The 17,087-nt window shown below is 33.5% G+C and overlaps 1 protein-coding gene across 7 annotated transcripts in view; it reads left to right on the top strand.

The window, feature by feature from the left end:
* ASCC3 (activating signal cointegrator 1 complex subunit 3) overlaps window positions 1–17,087 on the top strand; it is a 264,221-nt gene that overhangs the window by 70,100 nt on the left and 177,034 nt on the right. For all 7 annotated transcript variants that reach the window (XM_084776931.1, XM_084776925.1, XM_084776929.1 and 4 more), the window contains 3 exons: window positions 930–1,094; window positions 6,615–6,791; window positions 9,448–9,519. In XM_084776931.1, coding sequence (XP_084633057.1) covers window positions 930–1,094; window positions 6,615–6,791; window positions 9,448–9,519 — 414 coding nt within the window. The remainder of the gene's footprint in view (window positions 1–929; window positions 1,095–6,614; window positions 6,792–9,447; window positions 9,520–17,087) is intronic.

The following is a 17,087-nucleotide window of genomic DNA, read 5'->3' as shown; positions in this document are numbered from 1 at the left end:
CAAAAGGATAGCAGTGCCATCTGTAATGGTACATCAGGTTATATTGATGAGTTTGTATTCAGTATTTTTTAAAGATCATATTCATTATTTGCAGTCTAAAGTGACATCAGAACAGACACGGAATTATTTTAAGATTGTGAGAATAGATGATTCCTGCAAGGGAAAGCACAGTTGAATGACTTAGTTATCAGTTGCTGTAATTTTATCTATAATTTTGGTTTGGATATGATATCTCATTTATTCTTTGAATTTTTAGATGCAGGTGTATTTTCTAATGGAGCATTATTACAATTGAAGGTGTTTTTTTTTCTGTCCCAATATGCTTTTAAAAGAGCCAAATAATCTATTATATAATGCTAGATGGTCTACTTCTGTGAAGCTCACATGAATACTTTGACCTATGTCCTGATATCCCACTGTTGAGTGTGTGTCAACTATGTTTTACAAATGTATTGATGCTTAATCCATTGTATCTGTAGTAGATATTAAAGGGCAAATTTTTAAATTTCATATCAATATTAGCATCTTCTGTATTTGAAGATCCTCAACATGAATGGCATACTAAAGTAAAGCTTTATTTTTAAATTTTGTTTTCTCTTAAAATTCTTCCCCCTCCTGCTCTTTACAGACAAGCATTATTATTGATATATGCTGCTTTAAAGGCATTGTTCACATTGTGAGTTGTATGTAATTTTTATGATTTGCATATAATTTGCCAGTACACTCAGCTTTAAATAGTTGTTCAAGATAATACTTTGAAAAAATATTTTCTTGAATTGACTCTTATCCTTCCCAAACAAGATGCCATCCTGGAATATTTTAAACACTTTGATTTGTATGGAAGTATCCAAAAGTATTTTTTGATTGATGTAGTTGAATCTGTGTGACTTTTTCTCCATTTAGTTTATTTGTTATTTCTTGTCTTTTAGATGCTTGTAACCACACCAGAAAAATGGGATGTAGTAACAAGAAAGAGTGTTGGGGATGTTGCTCTTTCCCAAATTGTAAAACTCCTGATTCTCGATGAGGTTCACTTGCTGCATGAAGACAGGGGCCCAGTCCTAGAAAGTATAGTTGCAAGGACCTTAAGACAGGTAAGAGACAAATAAAACTCAGATGATCACTGGTCTCTATTTCATCTTTTCTGCAACAGCTTCCTCCTACTTACAACGCTGCACTCACTGTTCACTAAAAGGAAATGGCGTCCTTTGTGTTTGATTGTCTTTCCTCTTCCCTAAGAGATACTCAGCCTCTTCTGTCACCATTAATATCATAGTTACTCTTAGACCTTTTCTCTAAAACCCCTTGCCCTTCCCTTGCACACCATTCTTTTTGCTCTTTAAATTATTCATTCTTTCTTTCTTTCTTTCTTTCTTTCTTTCTTTCTTTCTTTCTTTCTTTCTTTCTTTGTATCCTGTGTCTTATCTTTTCCTGTTTAGGGGGCACTATCTCTTAGCTTAAAAATTGTATTTAAATTCACTAAAAATATTCCTTCAAATTCTTAACACAGTTTTATTTTATTTTTATTAATTATTATCCCCTCCCTTGCATCCTCCTGTTCCTCCCTCCCTTCCACTTTCGCCCTATTCTCCTCCCATAGGTCTGTGACAGAAAGGGACCTCCTCTCCCACCATATGGTCACAGGCCATCAAATCTCATCTTGGTGGCCTGCTTATCCTTTCTCTGAGTGCCACCAGGCTTCCCTACCAAGGGGAAGTGGTCAAATATGGGGCACCAGAGTTCATGTCACAGTCAGTCATTGCTCTCCACACGACTGTGGATAATGTCCTGTCCATTGGCTAGATCTGAATAGGAGTTCAATGTTTGCTGCATGTATTGTCCTTCGTTGGTTATTTTTCTACTTAACTTTTGGAAATAATAATGTATATGGGCCGCATACCTTTTATTCTCCAATTACGAAAGGGTAAGGGATGGTGATTGCTTGAATGTAAGCATAAATAAAATGTTTTATAGGTTCAACAGTTACTAGAAGGTTGTTTTTAAACCTGTGTTTGACCAAATATTAAAATTTAACATTATCAGATGTTTCGAACTTATTAAACCATCTTTTAGATTCAATTTCTTTTACCTTCTTTCTTGTAGAACTTCACGGGTAAGTACTATATTTCTTTAATTTATCCCATCCCTCTAACTCTTTCCGTGCCCCCTCTATTTCTCTTAAATTCATGACCTCTTTTTTTTTTAACATTGTTACATTTTGACACATAAATGTATAAACACACCCTGCTGAGTTCAAAGACTGACAATATAGAATTGGATAACTAACTAATAGGAGTTTGATCCCTGGGGGATATGGATTCTTCCTCTCAAAATTTTTTTTTAATTTTGACATATCTACATATCCATAATGAGGTGTTTTAGAAATATGAGTTTTAAGTCTAAATGTAACATTCAATTTCATCTATATACATCTGAGATACATAGCCTGAAAGTAATTTTAACTGTCATTTTAGTGCATCAGAATTTAGACTTCAGCCTGTCAAATGAGGTCAGATATGGAATCTTCCATGCATGCCATCATGTTCGGCCTATAAAAAGCTTCACATTTTAGAGCAATTTCAATTTCAGATTTTCAGAACAGATATGCTTGCCTGTCATGTGTGTGGGTCTGTTTCTATGTCTGTATCTGTCTGTCTGTGTTTAGCATATAATTCCATCTCCTTGATGATTTCTGGCTATAGTTAGGCTCATTTGCTCAATATCCATAGCTGTCTCTATATAACAATGCTAGAGCCACTGTTCTTCACTTTGTTCCTAAGTGAAATATTTTCTTTTCCTTAAAATTCTCTTCCACTCAAATATGTAATTTATTACTAGCAGTTTAATAGTTCCCATATGAAATATCTCTGAGGTAGATCCATTTAAAATTTTAATCTAAAAACCTCTCTTCCTGGAACCTCTGTTTTCTGCCCCAAATTTTATAGCTAAGAGTTTAAAAAGAAGTTTTCAGGACATCTTTTCCATCAAAGAGAATGACTTTGATCCTAGTTTTTTGTTTTGTTTTCTTTTTTAAATTTTATGCTTTCATATTAAAGAATTGGTTACTTTTTCAGGGAGCCATGGTTTGTAAATCTGTACAGTCCACATTTATTTGCGATGAGCCACATTAAGAGTCCACTCCATCAAGCTAAAAGCATCCTACAAATAAGGGCTTTCTTGTAATTGTAGAGTTTTAGAGGCCAAGTAAATATCAATCTATACATTTGTGATCGTATGTTCAGAATAGGGTGATTTAACTATCCTGACTTCAGGTTCCCATACCATGTGATATCGCTACCAGTTTTTCTTATGGCTGTGTATACTGCATCATGTATGTGGTTATACTACATATAATTCATTTCAGAGAACATATCAATATAGAATGTATTCCACCCTCCCGTTGTCATCTTCATAATGTTGCCAGTTTTCAATTGTTCCCCACACTTTATTCCCTTGTACTCCTAAAGAAAACAGATTTCTTGAATAGATATTAAAAATTATTCTGGTCATCTTTAATTTCTACAAATCTGTCAGCTACTCTGGGTTCCAACCGCTTGAAACTTTTATCTTTTCTTTATAGCACATTGACTCTGTATTCTATTTGTAACTAAATTTACTTGAGGTGGAACGTTCGTGCAGTTAAGGCTTCTAAATGACAGTTATCAAGTTACTTTACTCTTGGTTACTGTGTGCAAACATTGGTTAAAAATACTTTTTAAAATCTGTTATATACTACTTTTATAATTAAAGTTATCATTCTGCTTTCTACATACAAAACAGAGCTGTCTAAAATAAAGGGGAGGGTTTCTTATACTGCTATATGAAGAGTAAATTATATATTGTGTTCCTTCTGTTTATACTTGAACAATTTTAGTATTTACCAATGCTTAATAATCATAAAACTAGCTATCCTTCATTTTTTCATTTTCTGTGTATCTCACTAAATTTTTAATCTCCTTAATATAAATGTATCTTTGATTCTCATATATTGCCAAAGTGCTGATGTTGTTGTACTCATAATAATTTATATTAGGAAGCTGATTACTGTTTGTGCCTGTGATTACCAGATGTTTCCAGTAGATGGTAGTATTTCACATCATACTTAACCAAGACTTCTGGTAATGTGAGTAGTGCAGGTCGCTATTCCAATTCAGTGTCACTGGTATTCATGGTCAGAAATTAAATGCATGATTAGGGGCTGCATTCACAGCACACTGTAAATGATGGAAAATAAGATAAATATGTCAGAAATTATAAATTGTTTCACTTAGCAACATTAAACTAATTCTTAACTTTTCAGCAAGGAGACTGACTTCAGATGTAAACTTTATTAGATAGTAATCATAAACGTTTGCTATAAAAAGCTGCAGGTTCTATTATCATCACTGCTCCAGCCTTCTGCCGTGCCCACCCCGCTTCCCAGGAAAGCTAACGCTATACTTTCTGGGCTAAAGATAAAGAGGAATCTGCATAACATGATTTTTGTAGTATTTAGCAAAGAGTACATTATTCATGCCTCTTTGTAATTGCTTTAAATTCTTTGGAATTCTTTAATCAAGGTGAAAATTTGATGTTTGTTTTTGCTGTTTTATATAGTATTTCTTTAACAAAACTAGATTCATGTATGATATTTCTTTCCCTGTATGTGTGTGCAACAATTTTCACCCAGCTCCATCTGATTTGGTCCTCACATTTGTGCTTCAAGTAGTCACTATAGGTGTAGGTCTGTGTGGTCCTCAGTACTGCATCACATAGTTACCATGGATTATGCCATCACCCAGAATAGGTGGATGGATGATTCTAGAACTATGAAGGATCCAAAATGGCTGCTTTGCTTATTTCAGTGTACCTCCAAGACTGAACAAACTTATCAGTATTTACTTTTATATATGGTATCTTAGCAACAAAGTAACATAAGTTAATTAACAAGTATGTGGAAGTTTTTGATCATCCTTTGGTTTTTTTGTTGTTGTTTCACACATAATCAGAATTGACCTTTTTTCTTTTCTTTTTCTTTTTTTTTAATATATATCCCAAGAGAACTTTATTTTTCTTCTGCTTCTCTCTGTTACTCCTTGGGCCAACCCCAGTACTTTATTTAAAGTGAAGTTCAACTTTTTCATTACAGATTACATCATGATTTTCTCACCTTTTACAATCAATAGAGCATTTAAAAATCAACAGAGCAAGAAGACAATCTAGCAAAGATATACAAACAGTTCTGTATAACCTGTAATAAAGCAGATAGCAAAAATCAATCAATTTCCAAGCAATGATCATCATGACCTGATTATTATTTCTTTTTTTCTTTTCTATAGTTTTTTTATAACACATTTTTATTGAAAAATAAAATAATTCATATTACATCTCATTTTCTATCCCATCCCATGCATGCTCCCATTCCTCCCTCCCTCCCACTTTCACCCCAATCCCCCTTCCCTATGACTGTGGCTGAGGGGGACCTCCTCCCCCTGAATATGGTGCTAGGGTATCAAGTCTCTTCTTGGTAGTCCGCTATCCTTCTTCCAAGTGCCTATCTGGTGCTATCTCAGAAAACTGGGAATAGGGCTTCCTCAAGACCCAGCTATTCCACTCTTAGGAATATACCCAGAAGATGCTCCAGCACACAACAAGAACATTTGCTCAACCATGTTCATAGCAGCCTTATTCACAATAGCTAGAACATGGAAACAGCCTAAGTGTCCCTCGGTAGAAGAGTGGATAAAGAAACTGTGGTACATTTACACTATGGAATACTACTCAGCTATTAAAAACAAGGAATTCCAAAAATTTGTGGACAAATGGATTGAACTAGAAATGATAATGAGTGAGTTAACCCAGAAGCAGAAAGACTCAAATGGTATATACACACTTATAACTGGACACTAGCCCAAGGGACAGGTCCCATGAAAGTCTGCACCTACCAGGAAAGTCTCAACATTCTATTGAGACTCTAGGTGAGAAAAATATAGGGGATAGGGAAGTAGGTGGATCCAGAGGGTCCTAGAAACCTACAAGAGGAACATTATGATGGGTGGATCTGAGCCCAGGGGTTCTGCTTGATCTAAGGCACCAACCAAGGACAAAACATGCAGTCATCATCAAACCCCTACCCAGATCTAGCCAAGGGACAGAACATTCTCCACAGTTAAGTGGAGACTGAGGATTTTCTTTTTTTTTTAATGTTTGGGGAGTTTTATTTTTTTAGACAATAATAAGGATCAAACCCACGGCGTGGTGCATATTAGTCCAGCCATCTACCAGGGAGCTAAGTTTACAGCCCAAATTTTTAAAACCTTCTAAATGTATATCATTGTTATAAAGCCCTTACACTTATTTAATGTCAATTTCATGAGTTTTAATGATAGTAAATAAAGGATACAGTGTGTGTGACGGGGGTTACTAGGCAAGTATTCCATCACTGATTTATATAGCCAGGGCCTACAACTGTTATCTCTAGTTTTAGATGGTACGACCTTCTGTTGACCTCATATCCATTTACTGCACTATAGATTTTAGTAGCTCGTATTGATGGAATATGCAGCAGTTCTTTTTGGTTAATTTATATAAATCTTATTTAAATAAATAACTTCCCATTAAAATTACTCATACAGGTGGAATCCACACAGAGTATGATAAGAATTCTGGGATTATCTGCAACCTTACCCAACTACCTTGATGTTGCTACATTTTTGCATGTTAACCCCTACATTGGACTTTTCTACTTTGATGGCCGTTTTCGACCTGTACCTCTTGGACAGACATTTTTAGGGATTAAAAGTGCAAATAAGGTAAGAGTTCACTTTGATAGTTATACTTATAAAAGAAATACTTTTTTTGAGATTAAATACTACCAAGCACCACTTTCATAAGCATATACGTATGGTTTCAAATGAAGTCAGGCATACTTCTCAGAGTTGGTAGTAGAAGTGCTCCTACAGGAAGGTTCTCTGGTAGCTCACAATATTCTCAACATGTATTTTCTACGTTTAGCTGTTAAAAGTTTCAAAAAGTTATTTTGATTTACTTGAAGGGCAGTGTACAATAATTAAAACTCTAAAGCAGTAATATATATTTTGATATAATGTTTATTTAAAATAAGAAATAAGGCTTTTATATACAATTGAAAAGTAATTCATGGTAGCATCCAATAGGGGAGAGTTGTGCTTAAGAAAATATGTTTTAATTATCATATTCATTATGCATATAAGTACTTTTTCTAACATTCTATATAGTGCTTTAAAAATAGTTGTTCCTTTAATGGTGCTGCCATATGCATTTATACTGTTGGTATTCTTATTATAGTTTTATAATAAGGTAAGTAAAACTTTACTTAATTATTCTTTTTATATATATATAACTCAAATTCATTCCTCCATAGAAGAAATAGTTTCAGGGTAATATTTACAGTCTTTTTTACCTCTTTTCTAAAAGAGAACAAATTGAGATGTTATTATGTTCAGCCAAACTTGACCTTTCATTAATTATATTAGATTTTAAAGGACAAGTTTATTAGTAAAACAGCCAATTTTGCCTCATAACTGTTAGGATGTTGGATGAATACTCAGTAAACTTTTTTTTTAAATACTTAACTATATGCATGTGAATTCTGGTGCCTGATGGTGCCAGGGTTGTCATATCATCCTGGAGTTGAAGTTACAGTGTGGTTGATATGTATTCTGAGAACCAAACTTATGAATAGTTTATGGTCTTAACCACTAAACCATCTCTCTGACTCCATTACTCAGTCATTGTTATTGCAGCAGATACTGTGCAGTAGCTTCATGTTGTGAAAGAGGTATTATGGCTGGACCTATGGGTCAATGGATAAAGAGCTTGCTGCAGGCTACAGTCCAGCAACTACATAAATGCCAGGTCATCCTGGTCTCCTGCCTATAATCCAGTCACTTAGGAGGCAGAAACTGAGGATACTACAAGCTGGCTAGGTAGACTAGCCACATGGTTGAGCTCTGGATTCAAGAGAGAGACTCTGCCTTGGTATATACAGTGGACAGTAATCTAGGAAGACAACTAGTGTTAACCTCTGACTTCTGTATGCACATCCACAAAATATACATGCACAAACATGATAACTTGCACACATATTACACCAATATATAGATGGTAAAGAAAATACTAGTGAGCTACCTCTCTAATTTTATGACTTCTTTTTATATTTATGGGAAAAAAGTGTAGCTTTATGATATGGTAATAATTGGGATGTACCTATTTAGCTTTCATCATTTGCTTCAAAAGATTTGGGGTACTATTAATACTTGTTACTGTTTTCTTATCATTTCTCAAATATATAGTTTATTATTTAGTTCATTTCAGTATGTCACTAACATGCATGTAAATATTTTTCTAGGTTTTTTTTATAGATTTACAAATTAATTTAAAGCAGATAACTATCACAAAGATGCATTAAAAATATTTCAAATACATGTAAGCCACCTTAAATCTTTCTTTCAGTGCATCATGCAATTTGGTAAATCACTTAAAGCTAATCCAGTGTTTTCTATAGCATTATGCTAGCGTTATACTTACCAAATGAATGTTGAGTGAAGAAATGGTATATTTTTGAAAGTTTAGAAATTTGGCCATTAAAGGAATTTACATACCATAGTGTGAATAGTAAATTATATTTGATATAGTTACAGATTTATATATTTTATATTATTAGAAGTTTTTAGTTTTATATTAATTTGAAATAAACAGTTGGTATGAAGATTTCACCAGGGTTTTAAGGTGTCTTATAACCAGTTACTAGAAATTTCACTGAAAAACTCAAGATATAATCCAGTTGTTATCTTTTAAGAATATGAGAAATGGTAAGACGGTATTCCTGATTTGCAGTGAATTGGAGATAGAAAAAGATAGATTTGCTTTCAAATCACTGGTGAAATATATATTATGTTATCATCTCATCCTACTTTGAAGATGATTATTAGTCATATGTTTTCCATTTTTAAAGTTTAAAGTGTTTACACCATTGATTTAATTTAAACAGTGAATTAACTTCTTTCCTTAGGTTATTCTTTGTCATTCATCCTGTGTTCTCTCATTTTCACATATATATGAACCTGCACTTTTCATGGAATGAGATAGGAAAAAATTAGCCAGAAGAACAAGGTTTTGTTTTTTCTTTTTATAGGAAAAGTAGTTATAATGTATTCTAACATATCTATAGCTAGCTGGTATATTACCCACAAAGACACTAACTTTTAAAACTTAATATTCTTTGTACTCTGAAACTATGGTTGAGGAACTTTATTTGTATTTTGGCTTTATATATCTGTTTGTTCTGTGTTAGGTACTTATATATAATTTGTTGCTTCTGTGGTCTAATTTAGTCTGAATGCTTTTTGTAATTGACAAAGTTTCACTTGGAATTTGAAAATTTTCTATTGTATAATTTTGTAATTTTCATGTTTTAAAATCTTTAAGATGCAGCAAATGAGTAACATGGATGAAGTATGCTATGAAAGTGTTTTGAAACAAGTAAAGGCTGGACACCAGGTACACTGGGCTTATTATATTGTTTCTATAAAAATGCTTAATGAAAAACTATAGTTTTCAATAGTCACTTAAGTTTTGCTGAATTCTGAGTTTTATTTCGTATTTGTTTTTAGTCTAATGGGTAACTGTGTGAATCATGTAAATATTCTTATGTGATATCCATATCCTGATATTGATAGGTCATGGTCAGTTGTCTCTCTTACATGAATGGATAGTCAGTCAATCAAGAGAGTTGATTTTTTTTTCTTTGTTTGCTTTATTGGTTTTTTTTTCTGAAATCAGGTTTCTCTGTGCATTTTCCATTTTAGTAAATATTCAAGAAAAAGTTTGGCCTTTATATTTCTGTTTCTTTTAATCTTCTAAAAAAGCACAAACCTCAAAACTAAATTCTAATTCATATTTTTTATGTATTGTTAAGTTTTTTTAATGATATAATTGCTACTATTTTCATGAAGTGTATTTGAAATATAGTAAGTAAACTTTGTATTGTTTAATTGTGCTTCAAAGTTCAGAAGTTGGGTCTGGGGTATGGTTCATTCGTAGACCACATGACCAAAGCATTTGACACACTGAGATCCAGCCCTGGCCTAGGGAAAAAGGAAAAAAAGAAAAGAGTTAAGCAGACGTGTTTTTATTAACATCCACATTGTCCTAAAAATGTTTTAAGAAAAATAATTGAGTGTTAGTGTTGTTTTTATATAAAAATTAACCACTATCCTTTTTTATTGTTGTTTTGGGGGTAATTTATTTTTATTTTGTTTGATTTAAGAAGCATGTTTCTCTGTTAGTCCTGGCTGGCCTCAAACGTAATGTTCTGTGTATTAGGATTTCAGGTGTGCCCACCCATACCCAGCAGGGTGATTTTACAGAAGGAGTTCTATTTATTTATTTATTTATTTATTTATTTACTTGACAGTACTTCCTTTTGTGACTTATGAGCTGATTTTTTTCTGACCATCTTGGATTTTTATTTTTTGAAGAGGTTCAACATATCTCTTTAATGGCTGATACTTTATTCGACAACTAAAAATCATTTTTAAGAATGTTCAATGGTGGCACACTCCTGTAATCCCAGCATTCAAGGAGCCGGAGGTAGGCAGATCTCTGTGAGTTTGAGGCCAGCCTAGTCAACAAAGCAAATCCAGGACAGCCAAGGTTACACAGAGAAACCCTGTCTTGAAAAACCCAAATCAAGAAAAAACCAAACCAAACCAAACCAAAGAATGTGCAAGGAAGAAATGCTTTAATAATTTCTCAAAAATATTTTAATGGCTCAACTTATAGCTTTCTATGATTTCAAGATCTGCATATACATTTCTGTTGGTGAAATTATAATGTAATTACAACATATCTGTCTTTCCTTTTTTCCCCCCAACCCGTCATATAAATCCCTCCTTCCTCTTTTTCTAATTAGTTGCCTCATTTTTTCATTAGTTGTTTTTACATATATATGTATTATAGGTTTATACATAAAATCCATTCAGTCTATATAATGTTACTTGTATGTATGTTTTTAGATATCCCTGGGGAAGACCTTGTTCCACTCTAAGCTTTCCATACTTCTGGAAGTATGTGATGTTGAGGCCTAGTAGGTTTCCCCTGTCTGTTTTTGTATGGCTGTTGGTGTTGTGCTTGTTCAGCTCATGTTCAGGCAGTCATGTTGGTGAAACTTTACAGGTATAGCTTCTGATGTTACTAGGAGACACAGTCTCACAGCAAACTCCCTGGTCCTGGCTCTTAGGAGTCTTTACACCATCTCTTCTGCAATATTCCTTTAGCTTTAGATGCTGTAATGTTTTGTAGATGTATTCATTGCTGTTGGGCTCCATAGCTCTGCTGTTTTGATTAGTTGTAGTTTTCTGCAATGTTCTAGGTCTGTTGCAAGAAGGAAAACATACTTTTGTGTAAAGAAGAATTCTTTACCCCAAGGCTGAATCATAATGCAGTTACTATATATGAAACAAGTCAAAACTAACGTAGGCTTGAGACCAGGGATCAATGCCATCCATTGAACAACTTTGCAGCATGTTGTCTTTTTTAAAGAAAATGTTTCAAAATTTTTCTACTAATCTTAATAGAAAGTGGTTGCTCTTAAGAATCTTTGCTTGATTGTTTGTTTAAACTTAGTTTGCTCATTTTATTTCGTGTTCCTTGTTTCCTTATTTATTGCTCTATTTGGCCTTGTATTGTTTTAAGACAAGGTTTCATAATGCCAAGGATACCCTTGCATTTCTGAGCCTCCTTGCCATTACTGCCCAACTGTTGAGTCACAGTTGTATCCTCACCATTCCTGAGGATCGAATGCAGGGTTATCTATATGTTAGACAAATCTCTCTATTTATTGAATTACATTGTCAGTTCTCTATTTTTAACTATAAAAGTTTTTACTACTCTTAGTTGGAAAATCAAGAAACCCATATTTACTTTAATACTTTTCTATCTTATTTAATACCTGATAATGATAGCATTGTCTTACAATTATTAAATTCTTTCAGTATCTTACAAAGTATGTTGACAGATGAAAAGGAGGTCCTAGGCAAAAAGTAATATATTGGGGTGCTTTATCATTTGATTTGTTGGCTATTCTAGGTCTCCATTTATTTAGAGCTGTGCATAAGTAAAATTTTGCATGGGGGCTTTTAATTGTGATTGGCTGTTAGAATGCAAGAGAACCTTCAATGTATTGTAGATTCCATTCTAAATAAAATGCTTAAACATTGTTTTAAATAATAGAAGTAGAAATATAAATATATCACTGTGAAATAGACAATATACATGATCTAATGAGCAAACCAGAGAGTGAGCAGTCTTCCACTATAGTTTCTGCCATAGTTCCTGCCTTGATTTTACTCAGTGATGGATTGTGACCTGGAAGCATAACCCAGATACACCCTTCCCTCCCAAGTTACTTTTGTTTAGAGGCATTTATCACAGCAAAAGAGATAGTACTAAAACATTCTGTTACCCTCGAATTAAAGAAATAAATTTTTTTCTATCATAGTTAGCACTTACTGGCCAGATAATTGGTATTGTTACTCATTGACATTCTCACAGATATGTTTTTACACACCTACTCTAAAGATAGTTGGAATCAAGAGGTTTTTAAGGCTTTCATTTAAAATAGCTTCGTAATTTGCATATAACCTATGGAAATCTTCCCACACACTTTAAATTTTCTCTAGATTTCTTACCATATCAAATAACATGATAAACTCTGTAAATAATTTTTTTATTGTATTGTTCAATGAAAAAGGCTAAGATGGAAATGCTTTACATATTCACGGAAGTTGGAAGGGATTTTTTTAAGAGGTGTTATTGTTAAAAATACGATTTATAAGCAATTTGTTATATCCATGATACAGAACTCTTTATAAGGAATTCACAGATTAGCATGCACTGAGGCTGATTGCACTTGCCACATTATTACAGAACACAGGAGTGCTTCTCACTGGACCCGATCATTTTGTAGAGTTCAAAGAGTACAATGTTTGCACATTCTTTATTTGTGAGGTGGATACCTCACTCATAAATACATATGCCTGTATATAAACATGCATATAAAACATATGCAGTTGCCTAAGTGATATAAGTAAGGCTTTTATTGCCAATACTACAGCCATTTTATGGCCATTGGCTATAAGCCATTCATTTTTCCAGGATTGTTGCTATTATACTGTTTATGCTTGTTCTTCAGATATAATTTTTAGTGCTAATTTGTAATGTTATCACTAACTCAAAATATTTTTTGAAAAATATAATACAGTCTTAGGAAAAGTAACCTTTGTCGTTTCTATTGTTCGATGAAATTTTAAGTAAGCGTGTTCTTTGGAGGAATCTAGGAAATTTTTTTGTTTTCGCATAGTTCTCACACGCTAGTAGGGTCTAAGGTGCCTCCTTACGAATCATGTTTTACAAAGCATAGATGTTTGTTGGAGATGTGGGTAAAAGTTTTTTGTTTTCTTTTTTAAAACTGGTTTTGTTTCTCTTACTTTATTTCTTAACCCAGGTATGGCACAAATAATTGAGACTCTTTTAATAGTACAAGACTTGACAACACAGTCTTGAAGCAGTTTTGGTCTGTTATTTTGTCTTAGCTTTCCTGGGCTCCAGCTCCTTCTTTCTCATCTTCCTTGGACCTCTAGCTGTGGCTGAACCCCCTGCTTCTCCTTCTAACTTGTCCCCTGCTTTATCGACCTACCAGAGGGACAATTGGGGGAGCAGAGTTTACACAACATTTAGACAGGAAATCAGAATTTAAACTACACAATGACATTAAGCCTACTGATACACAGATTAGGTCTCATTGCCAGCTATGTTTTTCCCCCCCAGTGTAAATTCATTCACTGCTTTAGTTCTTTCTCAAAGAAAAAGTTCCTGAGGACAGGCTCATATTCTAGTAAATTCACATGAACCTATACCAAACTACATTGTCAACATCATTCAGAAGAAATTTCATTAGTTTTTAAGCTTCTGGATCTTTTAATCTCTCAGGTCTGTTGTGACTATAAAATGTTTCTATTTACTTGGAAAACACAAGGACTAAGCAAGAACAGAAAATGTGGCAAAATTGTTCTGATTCTGTTTTAGGGAATGAACTAAGCAAAATTTTAGCAGGAAAGCAGCAATAAAATAAACAAAAATATAATAATTAAATAAGCACCATCCTTAATAATAAAAAGCTGAAAACATTTACAACACAGCAATGACAAAATCATTAAGAATTGAATAATTAACTGTTGAGCTAATTAGCTTAATAGCTATGGAAATTACTTTTATAGTCAAACTGATAGATTTAGAATCACCTGGATTCACACATCTAAGAATGTCTGAGTGTGACTGCAGAGATGTTTAAAGTATGGTGGGAAGATCTATCCCAAATGTGGGAAGAACCATCCCATGGGCTAAGGTTGTCTGAATCAAAAGTGGGAGAAAGGAGAAAGCCAGAAAGCTATAACCCTTCTCCTTTCTCTGTTTCTTGGTTGATAACATGAATGAACCAAATCAATCCTACAGCCATATCTTTAGTGACATTGTGAACTGTATTCCTTTGAGCTGTGAGATGAAAAGAAATCTTTCTCCTTGAGTTGCATTTCATTAGTATTATTCTATCTCATGCAACTATGACATAGATAAATAGTATAATAGCAAACAATGTGTCATGTTATCAAGAGAAATTCCTGTATCTCAATGATGGTGCTGTCCTTCACTAGCTGTATGACAGTTGAAAGATATTTAACATGTATGAGATTCATTTTTTCTTGTAAGAAAATGCAAGTATTTAGGCACATGTCAAATTAAAAGTCTAAGTAGATTCACATGATGTCTGAAAACTATGACCCAGAATAGATTTTTTTTCCTCTTTCAGACAAGGAAGCTGTTTATGTTGGTAGTATTGCAGAGTCTAAGCCAGTTCTTTTATATTATAAACATTCCTCTGTGATGATTGTGGGTTCTTACATTAAACTAGTCATAATACAGCAGAGTTCTGTTGTAACTTAACTGGAAAGCTCCATTCTTTCCACTTCTTTGTGTTTGCTATACTGTATTAATACCTGTGGGGGAAGTGCCCAAAGCAAATCTCTCTTTGTATTCATCTGTTTAATTCTTGTGTTTGTAAATTAATCTGTGATTTAGCATGAGAAGTGATAGCATTCAGCTGAGTGCCACTGCATTGTGGCTAGCACTGATAATTGCACTCAGAGTATTTAGAAGGCAAATTTTGGGGTATTTTTTTGTTTTTTGTTTGTTGTTATTGTTTTTTCCGTTGGTTGGTTTTGGTTTTGCTTTGGTTGGGTTGGGTTTTTTGGAAGCTGGAGTAAGCAATTTTTAACAAGTTTGGCAATTCTTGATTGATTTCATTACAATGCTTGGTTTGTCATTTTAGTGTCTCTGGTACTGTGACTTGTAAAAGAGTTTCTTCCAGGGTCTTTTAGTCTTCGAAGCTTCTTTCTTCCTTAAGAGATACCTTAAGTATGCATTATTTTATCTGTGCTTTCAGAAGGTCAGCAGAGAAGCTCAGTACAGTAAAGTTGTTGAATTGTGTTCTTCATTTTTGGTTAAAGTTGAAGTTAGTTTCTCTGTTGTCTCCAACTTTGTATTAAGTTCCAAATGACAATTTTAAAGTCATGAGCTTATATACATCTGTCTGTGAAAATGAAGAATATGTAGTTCAACCATTTTGAATTCTCTAAAAAGCAAACACATTAAATCTTTAATTATAATATTCTTCCCACTTCTGCTGATTGGAAAGTCTAACTGTAAGTGCTCTCCCCCCACCCCCAAGAGACTTTCTACCAAAAAATTTTATTGTTCATATAACCATAATAAATTGTAGACTTATGGATTTCGACTTATGGATCAGCGCTAGTTAGCTATCTAGATTGTAATATTGCTTCTGGAATTCTGACAGATCTAACTGCACATAAGCATGTCATCATTGAACAGTCAGCTATATATTTGATAGATATTCCTTTCTTTATTAGTAAGGAAACATGTTAAGTTTAATTTTATTTTTGCCTTTCAGTGTAACTTACCAGTTAGTATGTAATAGTAATAAATATGTAAGCCTGTCTTTTCTACTCTGAGATAACTAATTAAAGTTTCCTGGGTCTACCTCATGCTTCCTAGTTTCCTAGCTTAAAATAATAGTACCAAACAAAAACCGCTTCAGTGAACACATCTGACTTGATTTGTTTCCTTCCTGTGAGAATGTCTGTTCGTTTGCTTTCTCTCAAAACTTTAATTTTATTAGAGCAGTTATTTTCAGGTCAATATTAAGACTGAAACTGAGGTTTTGTTTTTTTGTTTTGTCATCGTCGTTGTTGTTGTTTTTAAGGTCAATGATTCTCAACAATAAAGAGGCTTTCCTACTAAATAATTAACATTTTTCCCTTAAATTTTTACATTTGGCGTAAATTAGAATAGAGAAGTCCCATGTTCAGAAGCCATGCTGACATTCCCTGTCCTTGCTATATTTGATGATTTTCAATACTGCAGTCTTCTAAACATGTGCATTCATGTACTTAATAGAATTTATGTGTAGCTTTGCCTTAAAAGCATTGACAACAGTAGGGGGCAGTTGTGTTCCACTCAGGCATGTGTGCTGACAGATGGAGAAAACCTTTTCCTGTTGATTTTCAACATTCCTACTCTGCAAGACTTCAAGCTCTTCTTGGCTACTGGGAAATTAAAAGTTGGCGATTCAGCCTTTAATTTTGATCCATCTGCTTAAACTAATGAGACGTCTCATTTGTAAGCTTCTCTTTGTGTTACCAAATGCAAGTACAGCTTTATCATTCCTGTTAATAATCCCCCCCTCCTGTGTAATTTGCAGAATGGGAAAATAATTGATGCCTTAATTCTATTGGATTTTCCTTTTTACACAAACTTTGTTACAATGATAGGAAGACAAATTAGATACTTTCTCCAATTATACTTAATAAATGAATTTTTCACATCAAACTTTAAAAAAAAAAATTCAGATCTTTATTTAGTACTTTCTCATCCAAAAATCTACCTCCTATTTAAAAGGAGAAAAGACTTTGTTAAATAGGACCCAGGAACTTCAG

This window comes from Acomys minous, assembly GCF_964271855.1.
Source record: "Acomys minous genome assembly, chromosome: 3".
Classification (NCBI taxonomy): Eukaryota; Metazoa; Chordata; class Mammalia; order Rodentia; family Muridae; genus Acomys; species Acomys minous.
Note: the sequence above shows the minus strand (reverse complement) of the source record. Positions and strands in the feature narration are given on the sequence as shown.